At 42.4% G+C, this 22869-nt stretch overlaps 1 protein-coding gene across 4 annotated transcripts in view; it reads left to right on the forward strand.

Moving 5' to 3' along the window:
- VASH2 (vasohibin 2) overlaps positions 1-22869 on the forward strand; it is a 51641-nt gene that overhangs the window by 15281 nt on the left and 13491 nt on the right. For all 4 annotated transcript variants that reach the window (XM_044004430.1, XM_044004431.1, XM_044004432.1 and 1 more), the window contains exons 3-7: positions 3640-3728; positions 8861-8917; positions 9682-9756; positions 18297-18678; positions 20315-20430. In XM_044004430.1, coding sequence (XP_043860365.1) covers positions 3640-3728; positions 8861-8917; positions 9682-9756; positions 18297-18678; positions 20315-20430 — 719 coding nt within the window. The remainder of the gene's footprint in view (positions 1-3639; positions 3729-8860; positions 8918-9681; positions 9757-18296; positions 18679-20314; positions 20431-22869) is intronic.

Below are 22869 nucleotides of genomic sequence, written 5' to 3' on the forward strand. Positions count from 1 at the left end.
CCTGCCCCTTCTCCCTGGGAATCTTCCAGTGCTAATTGAGAAGTTAGTCCTGCATCTGAACTCCAGCCTGTTGTTCCAGATGTCGGTGTAAATTGTAACAAGATGAGATCATTCAGCTCTTCCGTCATGTCCCTCCATCTCCCCAGCCCCCCTATCAAGGGCCCTGCCACGTATGAGCTTTTTTGAAATGGATACCTCGCTGATGAGAAGCATTTGCCTACCCAGCAGAGTAGAGTATGTTGGCTCAAGCACTTCTTTTACTCTCCTTCCTTCCTAGAGCTGCATTTTCCACAGTTTATGCCATCAATTTCCACAAGAATTTATCAAGCACCTACTATGTGCCAGACACTACAAAAAATAAAACGATCTTCCTCAAAGAGCTTACATTTTATGTTGGAAGAAATGGACCTGTAAAAGTAAATGCAAAATATATACAGTGCAATTTCCAGGAAAAGAGCACTGATCTAATACGATGAGCTGTTTGTCTACAATAGAAAGAGGTTCCAGGGGACAAAAGGGAATAATAAATAACAGTTACCATCTATATAGTGCTGCAAGGTTTGCTAAATGATGTATGGATATGTGTGTACATACATACATACGTACACGCACACACCATCTCTCTCTCTCTCCATATATATATATATACATATATATACATATATATATATATACACATGTACACAACAACAACAATAATAGCTAATACTTCTATAACGTTTATATTAGTATTGCCAGGCTCTGTGCTAAGTGCTTTAAAATTATTGTCTCATTTGACCCTTATAACAACCCTTCAAGGTAGGTGCCATGATTATCCCCATTATATAAAACGGGACTTCTTAAACTTTTTCCATTCGCAATTCCTTATTGGTTTTTTTTCATGTGACCCCATGTATATAGGTATATAAAACAGGTATGTATAACCTTTTGCCATTGCCAAATTTTTAACAACCCTCATATTCAATTACACGATCCCATACAGGGTCACGACCCACAGTTTAAGGAGCTTTAATATAGATGAGGAAACTAAGACAAACAGGGATCTCTATACTCACACAGTGAGTGCCATTCTGGTACAGGTCCTCATCACCTCACACCTGGACTACCGTACTAACCTACTGGTTGGTCTCCTTGTCACAAGTTTCTCCCCGCTCCAATCCATCCCCACTCCAATCCACTCGGCTGCCAAACTGATTTTCCTAAGGTATAGGTCTGACTGTGTCACACCACTACTCAGTAAACTCCAGGATCAAATATTAAATCTTTTGTTTGCACTTAAAGACTTTCACAACCTAGACCTTCCTACTTTCTAGTCTTCTCATTCCTTACTCTCCTCCATGTACTTTTAGATCCAGTGACACTGTGCTTGCTGCAGTTCCTCTAACATAATACTCCATCTCCCAGTGTCATGCCTTTGCACTGGCTGTTCCCCACCCCTTTCATACTCTTCCTTCTCACCTCAGTCTTCTGGCTTCCTTTAAGGCTTAGCTCAGACCTCACCTTCTGCAAGTCTTTGCTGAACTTTCACCCATTGCTACTGAGAGTACCTTCCATATACCCTCTGTCTCGCATGCACATAGTTGTTAATATGTTGTCTCCCTTAGAATGTGAGCTCCCTGAGGGCAAAAACTATGTTTTTGCCTTTCTTTATATCCCTAACATTTAGTACTGTGTCTGGCACATAGTAAGCACTTGGTAACTATTGATTGATTGAAACTGCAAATTTTAAAGACGAGAGAGCAGACACCTGGAAAAGCTATAACCCAAACCTACTTCATTTGAAAAATGCACCAGAAGATACTTGTTTAGCTAAGTGGTAAAGTGAATAGAGTGGCCGGGAGTCAGAAAGACCTGAATTCAAAAGTGTCAAAACCAAACAAACAAACAAAAAAAATGAAATATTTGTTGCCGAGAAAGTGCAGACCTGCCCATGTAGAGGGAGTTGCTTTATGTCAATGAAATTGAATCTTGAGAGACATAGTTTCTGGCTCATTAGTCTTTTTCTTAATAATACTAGCATTTTAATAAAAAGAGGGCAATAACCCTTTTGAATGTGGCAGGCTCCCAGCTTTTATTTGCCCTTTGAAGAGGGGCGTTCCTGAGAATGACAACCAACTCTGATTGGTTAACAATTAATGGGAGGGGGGGCAGCTAGGTGGCGCAGTGGACTTTTATGGACTGAGTCCTCTAAGCCCCAAGGAAAGACTTTATTCCCATTATGGTTTCTCTATGAGGGAAGGATCTTATATGGTTTGCTTTTATTGAGCTTTTTCTTTTTCTTATTTCTTTTTTTAAGACTCTGTGTGGTCCACCCGCACAAGAGCCCTTCAGCTCCCTCAACCCCAAGCAACACCACAGCCAATTTGAGCTTTTATCGGATGCTTCAGGTTTTCAAGATGACAAATCCCTCCCTATCCAGGAGGTGTACCAGCAAGGTGATGAAGACTGCTCTAAGGGATACAGAACAAAAAGGGTTTTGAGCTCCTTTCTATTTGGCATTCCTTATCATCCAGGGATGTTTGGGGTTAATGACCTCATCTTTCTGCCTATTATGTATTGTACATATATAGGCTCTGCTGAATATTGCACTATTTATTGTTTATTAGATTAAATTGAAATGGACTGAGTGAGACGTGTGTGTGCGCGCGCGCATCCTGTTTCCCTGGTTATGTTTCAGATTCCCTGAAGAACTTGTATTCATTCTCTTTCCTCTGTCTTCTCTTGCACCTATTTATTCCCCATACTTCCTAAGATAGGGGCTGTGTAGATAATAGGATAGGCAGACAAGGCAAAGTGATGAGGTGGAAGGGGAAACCAGAGTCATTTTCCTGCCCTAAGACAGGATAGAGACTTCTCTTGGAATGAGAGAACCAAAAGGTCAAGGACTCAGGGGAGGGAGACATTCCCCAGCAAGCCTCAAATTGCTAGTGGATGGCGCAGTCCTATCTCATCTCTAGGTGCTCTGGGCTATAGAAACAAAAATGTGAGATATGATCCATGCCCTCAAGAAGCTTACAGTCTTATTTTTTTTTTTTTTTAGTGAAGCAGTTGGGGTTAAGTGACTTGCCCAGGGTCACACAGCTAGTAAGTGTTAAGTGTCTGAGGCCGGATTTGAACTCAAGTTCTCCTGACTCCAGGGCTGGTGCTCTATCCACTGCGCCACCTAGCTGCCCCTAGAAGCTTACAGTCTTATCGAGGAGAGGATACAAATACACATGAAGTAGAGAACAAGAATAAGACAATGGCGGTACAGTAGATGGAACACTAGCTTTGAAGTCAGACAACAACCTGAACTTAAATCCCATCTAACAATCACTTTAGGCAAGCTACTCAACTCAGTTTCTTGGTCTGTAAAAATCTGTCAGTGGATTTAGTTGATATCCACTCAACTGGTTTCCCCAGCATGCATCATCACAAGCTTTCTGTCTTTGCTCCCATGCCACATCCCTCTACTACTTACTCTAGCCCCTCTTCCTAAGTCCTTGTTTGGTGAAACAGAGGATACAGCAATGGCTTTCTTCTCTTATCTCTCAGAAGCTCCCAATTCCTGTCTCTTGCTTGAGAGTGGGCCCCTAGAATTGCCCTTTAGCACATTTTTTTTCTGTCTTTTCCTTTGTATCTCTGTTTCTTTCTCTGCAGCCTTCAGTGCCCCCAGTTCCAAACTACAGGATATCCATGTCAATCCCAGAATGGCTTCACGCGATCCAGAATTACATGAAGACTCTACAGTATCCTTCTGACCATGCACTGGGAACCTGCTGAGTAAGAGGACAGGGAAGTGGGTGAAAGGCCTTCTGGTCATTAAAGAAGGGCTTTATGGAAACTGGCAAAATCAGCTAAGGAGGTCTCATGGGGCCTCAAAGTGGATTCACTGAAACTTCAGGAGAATTTAATTGAAATGAAATATTTATTCCTTTAGGTCAGGACTAGGCTGTTGGAGAAGAGGACACCTTGGCCCACCAGAGGCAATTGTTGGTGACCCCTTTACCTTTCCTCACCATAAGTCCCTCTCCTCTCTCTCTTCCTTTTCTGTTCTTTCTGATTTCCTTCTTTCAACTCTCCTTTCCTCAGCCTCTTCTGCTTTTGTTCTAGGTCTGTCAGTGATCCCTGGTATTTATTACTTAGCCCCATCCGTGGTCTTCAGAATTGCAGAGAGGGTTGACTTTGTTCTGGAGTATGGACAACTCTGAATGAAGGGAGCTGGAAGTCTGTAGTTTGAGGGTCTTCTGAATTAGCAGATGAGTAGTGTCAGATATAAAACCCAGAGTCACCTCTGTCCTTCAGACTCCTGCATTAGGAAGTTGACATGTAGGCTGCTCTCTTGGAGAGTTGTATACAGATAAGATCTAGGTGAACTTAGAACTAGCTAAGCAGCCGGATGCAAATAATAGTGATTTAAAGATTGGTGTCAACCTGGGGAGGCATCGATTGGAGTGCTCTATGGATCCTTCCTTAGCCCTGTCTTTTTCAACATTTTATTGTTGACTTGGGCAATGGCATAGGTAGCATGCTTGTCAAGTTTGGCAATAACAAAATGTTTGGTCTGATGGCTGATGTAACAGGTGACAGAATCAGGAGCCAAAAAGATCTTAACAGACTGAAACAGTGGGTCAGATTTAATTAGGTGAAATTTCTAACTTCAGTATTTCTTTTTTTTCCTTCTAACTTCAATATTTCAAAAGAGCTAGGTGGTGGTTAAAGCATTGGACCTGTGGTCAGGAAGACCTAAGTTCAGATCCAGCTTTGAATATTTATGAACTGTATGACTTCATCTCTGCCTGCCTTAATTTCCTTATCTGTAAAATAGGATAATAACATCTACCTCTCGGGGCTGTTATGAAGATCAAATGGGACAATATTTGTAAAGTGCTCCACAAACCTTAAAGTGCTATATAAATGTTAGCTATTACTGTTATCCATGTGGATATTCTCTATACTCATGCCTTAATAGGCAATTTTGTTAGCTGCTATTGCAAAAAAAAAAATAATAACCATTACCTGTTGGCCAAACTTCTGATGATAATAAGCCTTTTGAAATTTAACTGGTCCTACAGATTGTCACCAGGTTTCTATTCAAAACTTTTCCAGTATGATGTTGTTGCTCAGTCATTCAGTCCCATCCAACTCTTCATAACTCCATATGGGGTTTTCTTGGCAGAGATACTGGAGTGGTTTGCCATTTCCTTCTCCAGCTCATTTTACAGATGAGGAAACTGAGACAAACAGGGTAAAGTGATTTGCCTAGGGTCACACAGCTAGTAATTGTCTGAGACCACATTTGAACTCAAGGAGATGAGTCTTCCTGACTTCGGGTCCAGCACTTTATCCACTGTGCCACCTCGATGACCCCAAATTCCCTGTACTTGGGTTCAAAAAATCAACTATACAGTTACAGAATTAGGGAGACCTATATCAATAGCAGTTTATTGAGAAAAATGGTTTTTAAATAATAAATTTCAAGTCCAGGGTGCTATAGAAGCCAGAAAAGTTAATGCCATCATGAGTCTGCAATGATAAAATCACAGTGCCCACTGGACTCTGCACTTGTCAGATTATATATGGAAATTATGTCAACATTGTGATGCCACATTTTGGGAGACACATTGACAAACTGTAATGTGTCTGGAGAAAGGATATGATCGTGAGAGGATATGAAATATGCCCTGGGCAGATTAATTGAAGGAAGTGGGCATGTTTAGCTTAGGGAAGAGCAGCAATATGAAGACACAAAATATTTGTCTTTCAATATTTGGAAGGCTTTTATGTGGGAAAAGGCCTACTTATTTTGCTTGGATCCAAGGAGGAGGATTAGGACGAATGGGTGGGAGTCAGTGAGAGGCAAATGTTGCCTCAGTATCAGGAAGAGCTTCCTAATAATTAAAAATGTCCAAAAATGGAACAGGCCATGAATCAGTGAGCTTTTCACTATTAGGGGTGTATAAGCTGAAGCTGCAAGACCAAGGATTCTAAAGAGGTACTGAGCATCCATTAGGTGTGATAACTGCAAATAGATGTGCGTATATATCCTTATGAAAGGCAACTTGGGTGGTGGATAAGAGGGTTGACCTTAGCATCAGGAAGACCTGGGTTCAGGTCCTGCCCCTACATACCTGGGCAAGTTACTTAACCTCTCAGGGCTTCCTGCAAGTCTCTAAAACTCTTAAGTTACAGACAATTGGCTAATGTGCATAGATGAAGGGAGTTTCCATACAGGGACCTCCCCAGATCAATTGATCACACAGGTCTGGACTCCCTGGATGGGGAAGGGAAAGGGAATAATAATACTTAAATTATTTAGATTATAGGATTGTTGTAAGGATCCAGTAAGATGCTTAAGTACTTCGTAACCATAAATGTAATTGTTGGGAAGCAAGGTGCCACATTTGATATTATTAAATAGTCTTTCTCTGACCTGATGCTTGGAGAGAAGGCTACCCAAATTTTATTCAGGGGTGAGAGAGTTTGCATTCCTTTGAGCTTGAGGGAATAATGGGACACTTTCCCCCTAAATAGAGTCAGAAGCTACCTTGTCACTGAAAGAAGAAAAGCCACAAAGATGGGAGTGTGCCTTGCTTTAGTTACACTTCTGAAAAAGAGGTTTGTGGACAGGATTTTTGCAAATTAAATTCTATTTTAATTGCCTTGCAAAGCCTACTATCCAGTAAAACTTTGGGAAAGTGAAGACTTCTTTCTAATCTAAATATTCATCCAATCACTTAACTGCTTTTCTAAGCCCAAGGGTTTTATAAATCGAATTCCTTTAAAGCTCAATCCACCTGTAATTTTTGTTTTCCTATTTTGGCCCAGACCTGTGGCTTTGTCTGTGTATGGATCTCTTTACCAAGGAAATTCCCTCCACCAATGTAAATTGACACCTGTTCTGAAACTTAGAGTTATTAGTTGTCTGAGACACTGAAGTTAAATGACTTGACCAGGATCACATGGTCAGTATATGTAGAGTTTATTTTCTTTGCCTTAGATAATAAGATCGTTTATTTAGAAATGGAAGGGACCTGAGAGGCTACGAAGCCAAAGCCCTATATTACATAGAGAAGTTAAATGATTTGCAGATACACAGTTTGTTTAGAATGTCTTTTCTTAGCTTTGAGGAAATCTTAACCCATTTAACAAACAGTACAGGCTTGAATGACTAAGGCCACAATGACAATCCGATAATAGGATAAAAATTTCCTGTAGTATGACAGGTGTATAGAAATCCCATCCAAAAGTACCACCCAGTTTTTTCACAGCATGTGCTAATGTGGTTCAGTGCTTAGCTCAGTGCCTGGAACATAGTAGGTATTGCATAAATGAGAGTTGACTGACTGCGGAACATGAATAAGCAGCAATTTAAAGGCTGCCTGATAACTCCCTCATTGTCTTTAGGAGAGTTTCCTACTGTTAGGGGCTCCCAGTATGCTCAGAAGCCCCCTTCACCACTTTGTTATAGACAAACACCAACTTCCATAAACTATGTCTAGGCGAAAAGCAGAATAAAAGAATCGAAAGGACCTCAGAAGCCATTTCATGGAATTAGATTATTGATTTACAGTCAGAAAAGAACCTTAGTGGTCATCTAGCCCAGCTCTCTCATTTTACATTTTTACAGGTGAAGAAACTGAGGTCCAGAAAGCTTGAGAGACTTGCCCAGGGTTACACAGGTATTAACATCTGGGCTTTGAACCCAGGTCCTGTGATGCCAAACCCAAGGCTTTTCCTGCAGAGCCACAGTGCCTCTCGATATTTAAACAATCATGACCCTCCACAATATCCATCCTTTGTCTGAAGACCTGAAATGAGGGGCACTCTGCTGCCTGCCATTCCACTTCCTAACAGATGTAATTATGAGGAAGTTTTCCCATACTTCAAGCCTAAAATTGCCTCCCTACAACTCCCATTTGTTCCTTTTAGAAAAAGTTTTTAGAAAGTTTTTCGGACCAGGCAAAAATTGGGGTGAATCCCTCTTCCCCTCGCTAGTCCTTCAAATACTTGAAGACAGGGATCATCTCTCTCTGTGTATGTCTTTTTTCAAGCTAAATTTCCCTAATTCCTTTAGTAGTTCTTGTTTTAGCATGATTGTGGGGTCCTTCACCATCCCGAGTGTTTCCCTCTACATTCTCTCAAACTCTGCAAGGCCATCCCTAAATATGTGCCCAGGATTGAACACAATCTGCCAGATATGGTCTGACCAAGGCAGCATGGTTGTAATTGACATTTTCTCGGTGGGCACACATGCTCTTCTTGGCTTTGAGGCAGAGAGGAAAAACACAAATGATTTCAGATGTTTAGATTCAAAGAGAGAGAGAACAGGGGCCAGTCTCAATAAGCCCACAGCCAGGGATATTTGCTCTTTTCAGAATAATATGGCCTATTTCCACTGGTCTTTCACTGCCCTGCTTCCCAGGGTAACCAGCCAGTTAGTCAACAAAGATTTACCAAGTACCTACTATATGTTAGGTGCTGTGCTAAGTGCTGGGCATACAAAGAAAGGCAAAAAAAAAAAAAAAAGAAAAGAAAAGAAAAATAAATGTGGCCCTTAAAGGTTTCAGGCCTTTTCTCAGATTTAGGAATCAGTTCCAACCATGAAACTAGTGACAACACTAATCCAGGGCAACCCAGGTATGGCTCACTGGGAGCTGTCCCAACTCTGCAGCACCAAATCTTGTCATGACTTTAGAGTCATCTAGGATATCCAGGTCAGGACTGGGGCTACTGGAAGGTACAACCCTGCAGGACCTTATTCTCTCGTGGTGATGGAATGCATAGTCTCCCTTGCAAAAATGAGAAATGTGCTTCCCTCTTTGGGAGACTGGAACTTTTGGGGGTTTACCATCATTTTCCCTTTACTAACTTCACACAGATATAATCACACAGGGACGCAGTTCTTTGAAATTCGAAAAATGAGACCACTGAGTGGGTAAGTGGTATTTCCAACCTCTAAGTCATACCTCCTCTTTCTTTCTCCAAAGTTGTCAACTAGTCTTCATTGTATCCAGTACCCCTACTCAATTATGCTGATAGCTGCCCAACCTTAAGAGGCAGAAGCACTGCCTGGTAGTCAGTTTCCTCTGCTTTAAAATGAGGGGGTTGGATGAGATGGCCTCTAAGGTCCTTCTAACTTTGGGATTATGAGGCCACTGTGTTCATGATCACAGACCCAGTTTGAGATGGGGTTGGGGCTACCCTGGGGGCCTGGAGGGTTTTTTTGTTTTTGTTTTTGTTTTTTTAGTGAGGCAATTGGGGTTAAGTGACTTGCCCAAGGTCACACAGCTAGTAAGTGTTAAGTGTCTGAGGCCAGATTTGAACTCAGGTACTCCTGAATCCAGGACCGGTGTTCTATCCACTGAGCCACCTAGCTGCCCATGGGCCTGGAGGTTTTAAAGTATATTCGTGGATCACTTTGGAGCTTTCCATTGCAAGGACTTGAGAATACTTCCTGGCTTGTAGTGTGTACAGGAGGGGTGAAGTCCTAGGAGTGGTAAGGAGACATACAGATTCAGAAATACCCAGGAATAGTCCTGTAATGACAAGTTAAGTATGCAGTCAGGGGAACACCTTTCTTTGTCCCTTTGTTTACATCTCTCTTCCTAGTACAGGACTCCCCACATGGTGCTGAGGTTGACTAGTCTGACCAGCCGAAGCAATGAATATTGAGACCCTTTGCTGTCCTTTACACTACAGGTTGATGGAAACAGCAAAAGAAATGACTCGAGAATCTTTACCTATCAAATGTCTCGAAGCTGTAATCCTGGGCATGTATCCTTTCACTCGTATATGCTTTACATCTGTAGAAAAGACCAGTGAGAAAAAGCCAACTCCAAAGATGGTGGCATCAAAAATGGTAAAATAAAATAAAATAAAAATATAAATGTATCATGTGCCAATGGGCATCCTGGATGGTGTAGAGCAATCATTGTAATAACCGCATATTACAATTGCATGGTGTTTCATAGTTAACAAATGCTTTCATAGGCAAAGATGCACCAGCTCATTTGATTCTCAGTGATGCTTTCCCTGCCCCCACCCCCTGGAGGTGAGTTTTAAACTTTTCAGATGTTTTTCTTGACTTTTAGTACCCAGAACCAAACCAAGTCCAAAGGAGTGGTTACCTCCTTGAACCATTTCCATTAGCATCCATCATCACCTAGGCCAGTGCTTGGGCCAGTAAACAATTTAATTTTCTTGGGGCGATGAGGGTTAAGTGACTTGCCCAGGGTCACACAGCTAGTAAGTGTGAAGTGTCTGAGGCTGGATTTGAACTCCTAAATCCGGGGCCAGTGTTTTATCCACTGTGCCACCTAGCTGCCCCCAACCAATTTAATTTTCTAATTATATGGGGTAACATTATTTGCAGGACATGAGCATTAATGACAGTCTTGTGATGGGGTTTGAGCGGGGAGGAAGAGAGGTCATTGCTTTCATGCCATTGGACTGGAAGCTCCCATTGCACAGGGAACTATGTCTTCTCCCCATCACACTAGGAATTCTCAGAGACAGAGCCATAACTAGAGAACAACGAGCAGGGCTTTGCCTCAAGATGCTGAATTTAGAGGGCAAAGTCAGCACTTGTTGTACCTCAACAATATAGAAACTGCAGAGTTTAGCACCTAGTTAGCAAAAGCAATTAGTTAAAATAGGAAGATTCCAAATGGTTTCTGGGATTCAGTCCCAGGTTTCTGTCTCTCTCTTTAAGTAAGGGTGGTGTGCCAGCCCTAACCTCAGCTGAGAATAGCTTTTGTACCAGCTGTCTCAGATGTGGTTTAGGATCCTCTAGACAGATTTTTAAATGCCTTGTTATAGCTCTGTTCTTAGGACAGTGACTGTGTCTCCTCCATGGCCCTCAGAGCTTCCAGAGGCAGGGACTGTGTCCTTCCCTATACATTAGGAGTTCTCTGAGGACAGGAAGTTGTCTCCTTTCTTGGGAGATGAGTTTCAGGAAGCTTCTAGAGAGTAGGACCATGACTCTCTTGGGCGAATGGGAAATCATAGGACCTTGGATTTACAGCTAGAAGGAATCTCAGAGGCCACATAGAATCCAATCCCTTCATTTTATAGATAAGGAAACTGAAGCACAGAAAGGTTAAAGAAGACTTGCCCAGGGTATCATAATTAAAAAATGCCTGAGGGAAGATTTGAACTCAAGCCTTCCTGATTACAAGTCCAACACTCTACCTACTGGCCGTCAAACATGCTGCCCCATATGGTTTGTAACACTCCCAAATGTGGCCTGAATCAGATTAAAATGTAATTGGCAAATATTTAACAAAATAAATAAAAATACAATAAAACATGGATAACATTACATTTTTACACTGTTGATATGCAACCTGCAGTGATCCTTATGTATAGTGACCCCTGTTTCTATCTGAGTTAACTTATACTACAGTGCCTCACTGCCTTTCTCCTGCGTCTCCCACTTCCCATGAATCCCACATGCATCATATGCTTGGTTCATGGTGATTAAGACACAGAAGTTGTTCAGCCAAGACTTCTTGTGGCTTTTCCAGTTGCTACGTCCTCCATTTTTCTTCATTCTTTTTTTTTTTTTTTTGAGGCAATTGGGGTTAAGTGACTTGCCCAGGGTCACACAGCTAGTAAGTATCTGAGGACGGATTTGAACTCAGGTCCTCCTGACTCCAGGGCTGGTGCTCTATCCACTGTGCCACCTAGGTGCCCCCTTTATTCATTCTTTTATATAGAGAACATATTCTGGTCTCAGATCAGTAGTGAGAAGTAGGGTCAAAATCAAAAGTTCCATTGGGCTCTAAGATTCTAGGACAAAAATCTGGGGAAGGAAGGAGGTATCTCATTGTAGGAGAGGGAGTACAAAAGGCAGTGGACTTAAGAGCGTGAGGGGATCTGGGCCATGGTCTTATCTCTGGAACTCATTTAGCAATGTGACTATGGGTGAGTTAGCCAGCCTCTCTGAGCCTCAGTTTCTTCATTTGTAAAATAGGAAAAATTATATTTAAACTACTTACCTCACAGGGTTGTTGCAAATTAAAGCCTTTTGTCCACTTCAAAACACTATCTAAATATGATATATTGCTATAATGGTAGAGCAAGAGATAAACTGCTATGAAGAGGAAGAAAAAAAAATGAACATCATATGGATATGAAGCATTTGGAAATGTCCTTAGCCTGTATGGACAAATCTAATGCCAGTTTTTATGCCAGTCTGATTCAATTCAAAGAACATTTATTAGCCACCTGCTATGTGCAAAGCATTTTGTTAGTCATTAAGGATAATAATATGAAAAATAACGTAGTCCTTGCCCTCAAGGAGCTTATAATAAAATTGGGGGGAGAGATGTGTGAATGTGTTTGAATTTTATAAAGGATCATAGATCAGGCTGGAAGGGAACTTAGAGGCCAACTTATCTCATTTTATAGATAAGAGAATGGAGGTCAAGTGAGACTAAGTGACTTGCCTAAGATCACACAGGCAGTAATTGACAGAGCTAGGATCCAAACCCATATCTTCTGACCCCAAATCCCCTGTTATTTCCATTCTTCAATGGTACCTCTTGACATGCAGGAGAAAGAGGACTAGAAGTGAATCCGAGTATCAGAAGACCTGGGTTCAAATCTTGGCTCTGCTTCTTGCTATCCATAGGACCTTGGGCAGTAATGTTACCTCTTGGAACCTCATATGTAAAATGAGATGGTTGGGCTATATTATCTCTATAGCTCCTTCCAGCTCTTGGTCCTATGAATTGATGTACATCCCTACATTCTTTTGGCTCGCCCAGTTATTCCCCACCCCGGATGTGGCTACTCTAAAAATCCTAATGAAGCCAAAGAGCATGGATCATTGTGCCAAACAAGAATGCTTAATGTGACTGGAGAGATTGATGCTAATTAATACCTGACAGTAGGACAAAGAGGGAATTCATCCCTGTTTATTCTGTCTCAGTGCAGCCAAATCACCCGCTGTAAAAGTTTGCTAGGATTCTAAGTCAAGCTTACTGGTCTAATTTATTTTGGTTTCTCTCCCCCACCCCTTTTTTTGAAAACAGAATTATTTGTTCTTTTTTATAGGCCAGGAGCACCTCTCCCATTCTCTGTCATTTTTCACCAGCAATTCTTTCCCTACCCTGTGATAGAATTCTTCTTGGCCCATAAACCAATCAAGCATTTATTAAATGCCTATTTTGTGCCAGGAATTGTGTTAGACCCTGAGTGTGCAAAGACAACATGAATCACTCTGCCCTCAAAGAGCCTGTCTTTTTTAAGTAGATAACACATTTAAGTAGGTACCAAATACATAGAAAGCAAATACTAGGTTGAGGGAATCAGGGGAAGCTTCCTGTAGGAGGTGGCATTTGAACTGAGCTTTGAAAGAAAGTAGGGGGGCAGCTAGGTGGCGCAGTGGATAAAACACTGGCCCTGGATTCAGGAGTACCTGAGTTCAAATCCGGCTTCAGACACTTGACACTTACTAGCTGTGTGACCCTGGGCAAGTCACTTAACCCTCATTGCCCAGCAAAAAAAAAAAAAGAAAGAGAAAGAAAGAAACAAAGAAACAAAGTAGGAATTTTAAGAGGAAGATGTGAGAACAGGGGGAATGGGCCAGACATAGGGGACAGTCAGTACATAGGCTGGGAGATAATCATCAGAATTTCATATATAAGGGATAGTCTGGTTGGACTATATGTTTAAAGGGGAGTAATGTCTAATGAGCCTAAAAGGGAAGAATGGAGCCAGATTGTGAAGGGTTTCAACTCCCTGTTTAACATTCGTGTTCTCTCTTTGCCAATATGAAGATCATTCTAAGAGGAAAAAAAACAAGCAAAACAAGAGACAGCCCTTTCTGCCCCTCCCCCTCCCCTCTTAAAAGTGAAATAAAAAGACCGCTCTCACGTGGCTGAGGAAAACAGCATCTAGGCAGCAGTGATAGGCTTGGGACTGAGGAGGTAACAGCAGATGGCTTTGGGACCCTACCCTTTTGTGCTGGTGGGGACCCAACTCCAGCTGCTTAGCATGGCCGCGTGCAAGATTAATGGGGTGAACAATTGGGAGTGGAAGGAGGCGGGGAACATGAGATCTAGTTTATTTTCTCGACCCTGTAGCCGACTGAATTTTCCAGGTTGATGGAAGGATGAACAAACCCAGATGCAAGTGTGCCTCGATTCACACAATAGATATATTTCTGAGACTTCATGCTAAAATTACATATTTGGTTACTAAAAGCCCTGAAGTTTTTTGGAAGTATGTATGATCAATGTGTTGGAACCTTCAGGAGATGTACACATACACACACACACACACACACACACACACACACCCCTATGGGAGCACCCACACATATGCACACATACACAGAGCCAAAAACAACAACAACAACATTGGGTAATTCGCTCTTGGGTTTCATAAACTCATAACTCAGGTAACATTTAGAGAGGACTGAGGCTGGGAGAGATGTTCAGCACTGACAGCTGTCAGGCTCAAGGAAAATGAACTCTTGGACAAAGACATCAAAGGCTTTGGTTACAAGACTTTTTCTTTTCTCCTTGCCTTTTGTTAGGCCCTGGTAGTCTTGTTTCCATCTGGGAATGTCAGGGGGTGAGGAGAAGGCTTATCAATCTGCCTTTGTCTCCTTAGTAGCCCTGGGTCATATAAGTAGCTCTATTATGAACAACTTTTACCAGTCACTTTCTAGCTGTGTTGTATGATTGGTGAGTCACTTAACCTCAGTTTCTTCATCTTTAAGAAGGAGATAATACCCCATTATTCCCTAAGCGGGGTGTTATCTGGAGAGCACTTTATAAAACTGAAAGCCCTGCATAGCAAGTTATCATTATGGAGCTTTTCTATATCTAAAAACTAGGTAATTTGTTTCTCTTTTTTGGATTCAAGGCATAGGACGGGTTAAAATAGCATCACGGATTTTTTTACTTAATCTCTTTTTGATCCTATGGGTGTGCCCCATGTAAATCTACACATACCAGATAAAGCTTTGTTTCCCTATTATGTTCCAGATCATGTCAGCTGCTGTCAGAAACTTCATCTTCAACAGCTGTGTGTCCTTCCTGATGGATGTGAGATCTAAGTAGGCCAGCACATGCCTGGAAGGTCTGGGAATTTCTAGGCACTCAGGTCTCCCTTTTTTGGAAAAGTTGAAGTGCATTCCCAAGCTTCTAGGCCTTGATAGTCCCACTTTGATCTGAACAACCCTCTTGGACAGGTGGACTTTTGCTGTCAATGAGGATTGTAAGAATACCTAATGAAGGAAACTAAAATTCTTTTTAAAGACATCAAGGAGGGGGCAGCTAGGTGGTGCAGTGGATAAAGCACTGGCCCTGGATTCAGGAGGACCTGAGTTCAAATGCGGCCTCAAACACTTGACACTTACTAGCTGTGTGACCCTGGGCAAGTCACTTAACCCTCATTGTCCCCCCTTCACACACACACACAAATTTTTAAATAAATACACCGGGGGCAGCTAGGCGACGCAGTGGATAAAGCACTGGCCCTGGATTCAGAAGGACCTGAGTTCAAATCTGGCCTCAGACACTTGACACTTACTAGCTGTGTGACCCTGGGCAAGTCACTTAACCCTCGTTGCCCTGCAAAAATAAAAAAATTAATAATAAAAAAAAATAAAGACATCAAGGAATTCTAAGATGATAAGGTTAGGCAGTGTTCAAGAGGTCCCTGTTTCGATTCATCTGAGAGTCTTTACCCAGCTAGCTGAGTGAACACCAGACTAGATAGAAGGCTGTAATTTCATTTTCCCTGCTGGTGTAATCTCCTGTGAGTAGGCCAATGACACAGCTGTGCACTAGAACTAACTCCCTTTAGAAAAAGAACGTCATGATGAGGGACAGGCCGCTCCACTTTTGGTTGTATGGGATATTATTCTGAGGATTGGACAACAATATTAAGAGGTGACCCTATGTAGTAGGAAGGACACTGAAGCAAGAGTTGGGAGGTTTGAGTTCTAGTCTTGGCTGGGTCACTGAGTTATGAGTAGGCAAATCTCATACTCTCGGGACCTGTTTCTTCAACCATAAGAGGATAGATTGGATAAATTCTAAGCATCCTTTCCTCTCCAAATCCTGTTATCTTGGGACTCATATCTATCTATCTATTGATTGATTGATTGATTGATTTGGGTGAGAACCTATGATTTCATCAATGTTCAGAACTCCTAATATGGAAAATCCCTCCATGCACACAGATCAGCAGCTTGTCTGTAACTTACAGTCTGAAAGACACAGCTCATAGGTCAGAGGCAAACTTTGAACCTGTAACTTCCTGACTTTCTATCCGCTTCACCACGGTGCCTCTCATAACAGGGTTATTCTGTACCCTATATTTATAAGGGTGCTGAAAGTACACTGCTAGAGTCCCCTCCAGAAAGGTACCTTCTGTAACCTTTCATCCATCTCTCTTGAGTTCTGAAGCCCATCTTTAGCCTCAGCCTCTTCCTTTCCTTATGTGGCAGGGAAGGAGATGTTGGGGGTATCCAGCCACTTTTCTGGGGTCTCTGTGCTGCTGCTCTAAAGCTGATGTTTTCTATCTGGCCGGGGGTACCATATAGAGTGGCCTAGTGGATGGAGGACTGGCCTTGGGACATTAGGAATATACAAGTTCAAATCTTGCCTCAGATACTTACTAGCTGTGTGGCCTTGGACAAGTCACTCCATGCACTCTCTGTGCATCAGGTTCCCCACCTGAAAAATGAGGATAATAATAGCACCTAACACATAGGATTGTTTTGGAAATTAGATGAAATATTTGTAAACTGCTTTGCTAACTTTAAAGCACTATATAATTGCTAGCCAGCTACTGCAGATCACAGTGACCCCAGTGTAGGGAAAGACACAATAGCAAAATGCCAGTAAACAAACATTACTTTTACAAAAACAAACACTTTTACCAGGCCTGATGCTAGATAAAGTATGGGAAACCTGGATTAGTATGACATGAGTCCTGCCAGTAAGAAGCTTAAATGATCCTTCAAGTTTTGGGGTGTTTGGGGTTGTTTTTTTTGGGGGGGTGAGGCAATTGGGGTTAAGTGACTTGCCCAGGGTCACACAGCTAGTAAGTGTTAAGTGTCTGAGGCCGGATTTGAACTCAGGTACTCCTGACTCCAGGGCCGGTACTCTATCCACTGCGCCACCTAGCTGCCCCCTTGGGGTGTTTTTTTTAACGATAACAATACTAGGCAATATGTCAAAAAGTGCCTGATGAGTGGGATAGACAACACATGTGTGCCCTGGTTCAGAGGAGGGAGAGATGACTGTATGGGGGTGGCTAAGAAGTAGGCCTGAGGTGTCTCTTGAAGGATATGCTTAGCCTATGTAGAGGTGAAAGAACATTCTAGACCTCAGCTGCAACGGGAGAGAATCATGTTAGACATGAAGAATAGTTACAATATGTGGTTGTTGAATGTCGGAATGGTTTTGAGTGGTGGGGAGGTATTAAATCTGTTTACAAGCGGTATTGGAAAGCATGGGTAGCTTAATACAGAGAAAAACGTCCCTAAACCCAGTGTGTGCCAATGGTAACAAAGGGGACTGACTGGGTAAGAGAGTTCTCACAGATGTCCAGAGGCCGCTTCTTACAGAAAACCCATGCTGAGAGCAGAAGCTTTCCCGACTTTGACAAGGTTTTGATCTTTTATAAGAGGATCGTATTCTGATTGTTCTGGAGACGTTTCTATAGGGAGTCAAATGCAGTAGGAATATCAGTGGCTTTGGAATTAGAAGATGGAGAAAGCAGCATTAGCAGAGTGGAAAATATACTTGAGTGGGAGCCAGGAGACCTGGGTTCTACTCTGGCTTTCTCACTTATTAGCTGTGGGATCCTGAGAAAGTTGCTTCTCATTAGATCAGATGCTTTCAAAGTTCCCCTCCTCACTCTTATGTTCCATAAGATTCTAAGATTACAGGGCCACAGTTTTAAGATTGGGAGGGACCCCATAAAGGCCTCCTTCATCAACTCCTTCACTTTACATTTGAGGAAACAGAGTTCTCCTCGAGGAGACATGACATCCCCAAGGTCATACTACGAGGTAGCGGAGGAGCCAGGAGAACTGTGTGACTTTTGGCAAGTCCCTTTCTTTCTCAAAAGTTCCATTTTATCATCTGTTAAATTGGGATAATGTATACTTTCTTTGCCTGATGGGATGTGAAAGCTCTTTGTAATCTATAAAATGCTAAACAAAGAGGGGCTTTTAGCCTGCAGATGTTGGCTTGGCTTCTGACAGACTTTTTGCCTTCCTGAGAGTTGATAGCTCTATGATTTTTCAAGACCATCATCCTGTTCCTTAACCCAGACCACTTCAGATACCTAACAAATGGGCAACCTTCTATTGAGCGATTCCCCATCAGCTTTAAAACCCAATTCTCAGGAAATTACTTCCATCATGTCGTCCTGGGGATCTATTGCAATGGCCGCTATGGCTCCCTGGGCATGAGCCGGAGGTCCGACCTAATGGACAAACCTCTGACCTTTCGGACTCTGAGTGACCTCATCTTTGACTTTGAAGACTCCTACAAGAAGTACCTACACACAGTCAAGAAAGTCAAGATTGGGCTGTACGTCCCCCACGAGCCCCACAGCTTCCAGCCCATCGAGTGGAAGCAACTGGTTCTCAATGTCACAAAGATGATGAGGTCGGACCTAAGGAAAGAGCTGGAGAAGTATGCCAGGGACTTGAGAATGAAGGTAGGCATAAGGGCAGGGGGCATGGTAGAAGAAAGTCAGCATGACTAGTGGAGGCAATTTATCCTCAGGAATAGAACAGAATTCTCCCATCCTTTACCAAAAACAAAGAGAATGGGGCCTGGGAGCTTGCCCACATTGCCTAATATGAGACATCTTGCTTTTCTGTGCTTCCCTACCAAATGAGTGGGATTAGTCTTCCCTACCAGACTGGCTGGTTGCAATATCTCACCTAGAATTCTGGTTGCATTGGCTCAAACTCCCAGGGTGGGATTTATCACGGGCACCTGAATCTGAGGACAAACCTAACTTCTGGTTCAGTTCATGATGCCTGTGCTTTGAGTAAACTGTGTGTGATCTTCAGCCTCTGGACACATCAGGAAAGACCATGAAGGAAAAGAGAGAGACCATTCTCATCCGACAGTTTTAAAGCTGTATCCTGATATGGCTACACAGCCGATCAAAGAAGGTTACTCCCATTCACGTGGGAGGGGAATTCTGGGAAGCAGGGTGTCTGGGCATGCTCCAAAAACAAGACGACAGAAATCCCCCACAAAACCTTACTCTTGGCTTTATGTACTGCCATGGTCTTTGGCTTAAAACAATGTATTTCTGACCTGATGTGACGAGATCAAACAAAAATAGAGTACCCTAGCTTCACCAAAGTTTGGAAATCACTGTGCTGAGTTCTGTTCAGACCCCACACTAACGGGATTCCTGTTCTCTAGAAGATTACATTCTAAAACAAGGTGATGCTCCCATCATGCTTGTCTCACCTATTTTTATGACAACTTTTTTTTTTTTGGCGGGACAATGGGGGTTAAGTGACTTGCCCAGGGTCACACATCTAGTGTCAAGTGTCTCAGGCCAGATTGGAACTCAGGTACTCCTGAATCCAGGGCCAATGCTTTATCCACTGCGCCACCTAGCTGCCCCTTTATGACAACTTTTATGTCAAAGAGGTAGTGTGGCCTATGGGATAGAGTATTGGCATTCAGTATCAGGGGCTATGTTCAAATCCTTCCTCAGACATTTACCAGCTGAGTGACCCTGGGCAAGTCACTCAACTTAAATGTTCTTCAGGCATCTCCATAGGACTTAGTAAGTAAATCATAGGTTGTAGAGAAGCTTCCATATCTATATATGTATGTATTCACTATCTGTATAAAAACCAGATTCTAAGAAGGGAAGGGACAATGCCCATCAAAGGTTTTGTTAAGATTATTACCTGGGGAGCTGACCTCTCATCTCTGGGAGAGAATGGGGGAGAGGTTCTTGGTTATTTGGAACAATATTGCTTGTCAAGAACACTGTGAAAGTGATTCCTCTTCCTGGAAATAAAGAAGAATGCATCAGCTTTGGAAACCAAATTTCTAGGGCTTCAAGCCTCTGGTGTTCTTGAGCTAAGGGAAAAGAGTAAAAAAGTGACATCTTTGAGGTGACACATCCTCTTCCTGCCATCCTAAGCCTGGATGCTTCCATCCTCCTTTGGAAGCCATCTTTCTTGGAACCTCTCAGGCTACATGTAGTCTATAGAAAGATATGCTGTGGGGGTGGGGGATGGCATGAAGGGAAGATACTCTTGGGAATCAATGATAGCAATAACATCCCCCCCTCCCCCCACTTCCCTCTCTCTTAGATCTTGAAACCTGCAAGTGCCCACTCTCCTCCCTTGGAGAGAAGTCGTGGAAAGTCACTGTCTCCCCGGCGGAGGCAATCAAGCCCTACGAGACGGCTTGGGAGGCGAGACAAATCGTGAGTAATGTTTCCCTTGGTCCTGCCTCTGGTACTTTAACACCTCAGAAGCTAGTGCTTTCCTAGTCCATAGGAATGATGCTAGCTACTTCCGGGACCTGGCACTGGAACAAGATGGTGATATGCATAAGCAGGGATGAATGAAAGAGAAATGTGTCTCCTTTATCTGACCTGACATAGAGTGAATACCATTTATTATCATTATACATGATTACACATACATGAACCACCTTAGAGTATGGACAATAGCTCCCAATCATCAACAAAAATGGAAGAAAGAGAGACACAGGTTTTGTGTGTGTGTGTGTGTATATATATGTATGTGTGTGTATATATACATATATAATGTGTGTATACATATATAATATATGTATGTATACACATATATACATGTACATACACACATGTATACACATACACACACACACACCTGAAAACCATTCCTGTTTGATTTGGGGAACTTAAGTCCAAGACCCATACCCAGACACTCACAAATTCATCCCTGTCCTGATTTACCCCTTCTGGTTTAGTCCTCTTTCAAGGATGGGATAGGGGCCAATGATCCCATACCCATTTTTGGTTCAAGGGGACCTAAATGGGTGGAGTTGAGAGGCTAAAGGGGTATCCCAGTATACCTCATAAAATGGATGATGGATTGAAAAATAATCAAGTATACTTGAAAAACAATATTTCACCAACAATAATACAACAGACATACTATATTATGTGTTTTCCATCTGTTATCTCATTAGATCCTCCTAACAAGCTTGGGAGACAGTTGGGTGGGGAATGGGAGGTATTATCCTTATTTTATAAATGAGGAAACAGACAGAGAAATTGAGAGTCCCGCTCAGGATCATCAAACTAACCAGTGGAAGATCTGGGCTTGCAACCCAGACCTCCAGACTTGAAGCTCAGTGCTTGGAAAATGTCTAAGGAGGTAACAGGAATGACTTCAGTCTCACCAGAATGGTAGAGGACCCAATATTTTTAACTCCGAGGAAGATATCCTTCCTGATAAAAGTAGCTGAGAAATAAGGAAAGAGGATGGTTTCTATGTCATTTCAACGAAAGAAGTGAGAAAGAAGGATAGTTTACTTATAAGTTAATCTTTTTAAACAAAACTTTTTGAGTAAATAGGATGACTTCAGACCCTTTAGACAAGGAGTAAGATGGCCTCCTTAACCACCCCGATCCTCTCCAACCATAATTAACCGTAATTGTTTCCTGTTTGGAGTCTTCTGAGAAACTAATTCCAGGTACATCCAGGAGCTAAACAAGGTGACCATTAAATCTAGTGGTCTTGTGAATAAACTAAAACCATTAGTCCTTTGTTTCCTGTAGAGATTTCAATCAGGCTAGAGGAGTGAGAGGCAGCATGGCAGAATGGATAGAAAGCTGACCTTGGAGTCAGGAAAACCTGGATTTAAGTTCCCTCCATTACATAAACTGGTGGTGTGACCCGAGGTAAATCTCCTAACTTCAAAGGAACTCCCCATGTTAATGAAAGCACAGATCTAGGCAGAAAAAAAAAAAAGCCCAACAACAAAAAACCCCACAACACAACCAAGGTAGAAAGGAAGGAAGCTCCCAAAACTCCCTTTGGGAAGGAGGGCAAAGGCATTTCAGCCTGTGTTAACAGTCAGGTTGATAAGATTTCTACACAGTCCACAGCCTTAGTCTGGACCAATCCCACTAGGAGCTCCAATATCTAGCAAAAAGTTTTTAGTCCTCAAACTTCTGGCCGACTCATCCCTTCCTTCTTAATGGCTTCTAGAACAGGGCCCAGGGCCTAAGCAATTGAGCTAGCACACAAGGTTTATTCATAGATTGAGGAAGAATATGGGGATTGACTCCAATGACCAGTCCACTTAGCTAGAAATCACAGGGACTTTACATTTAAAGTGTTAAGGGCTAAAATTCTAGCTAGTCTGTCTAAAATATCCAATGAGTGGTCGCCAATAAATTATAAGCTTTAGCAAGAGTTAGACTTTTAAGCATTTATTAAGGAGAATAAGAATTTGGTAAAGACAGAGAGAAAAGCCTAGATTCCTATCTATTAAAGGGAGAGCACATTTCTAGCTCCGCTCTCCACCAGAGTCCAAAGGAAAGAGAGTGAGACCGAGCGCCAGTCTCTTCCTTCCTCCTCCCACTAGCCTGCATCACTTCCTGACGCCCGGTCTTGCCCTCAAAGACCTTCGCTTCATGGGCAGAACTCTTCTACAGTAAGTCTCCAGCAGGTGGCGTCATTCCAATCGTTACAAAAGACAGAATTGATTAGACTAAAGGGTCTGACCAGGAGAACAGAGCTTACAGTCTAACTGGTCATCTCTAATAGTAGTTTACATCCATGATCTCAACTGATGCCCACAATCACCCCAGGAGGTAGATAGGGCAGGTATATCACCTCCCTTTTAAATATGAGGAAAGTGAGGTTCA

This window comes from Dromiciops gliroides, chromosome 4, assembly GCF_019393635.1.
Source record: "Dromiciops gliroides isolate mDroGli1 chromosome 4, mDroGli1.pri, whole genome shotgun sequence".
NCBI lineage: Eukaryota > Metazoa > Chordata > Mammalia > Microbiotheria > Microbiotheriidae > Dromiciops > Dromiciops gliroides.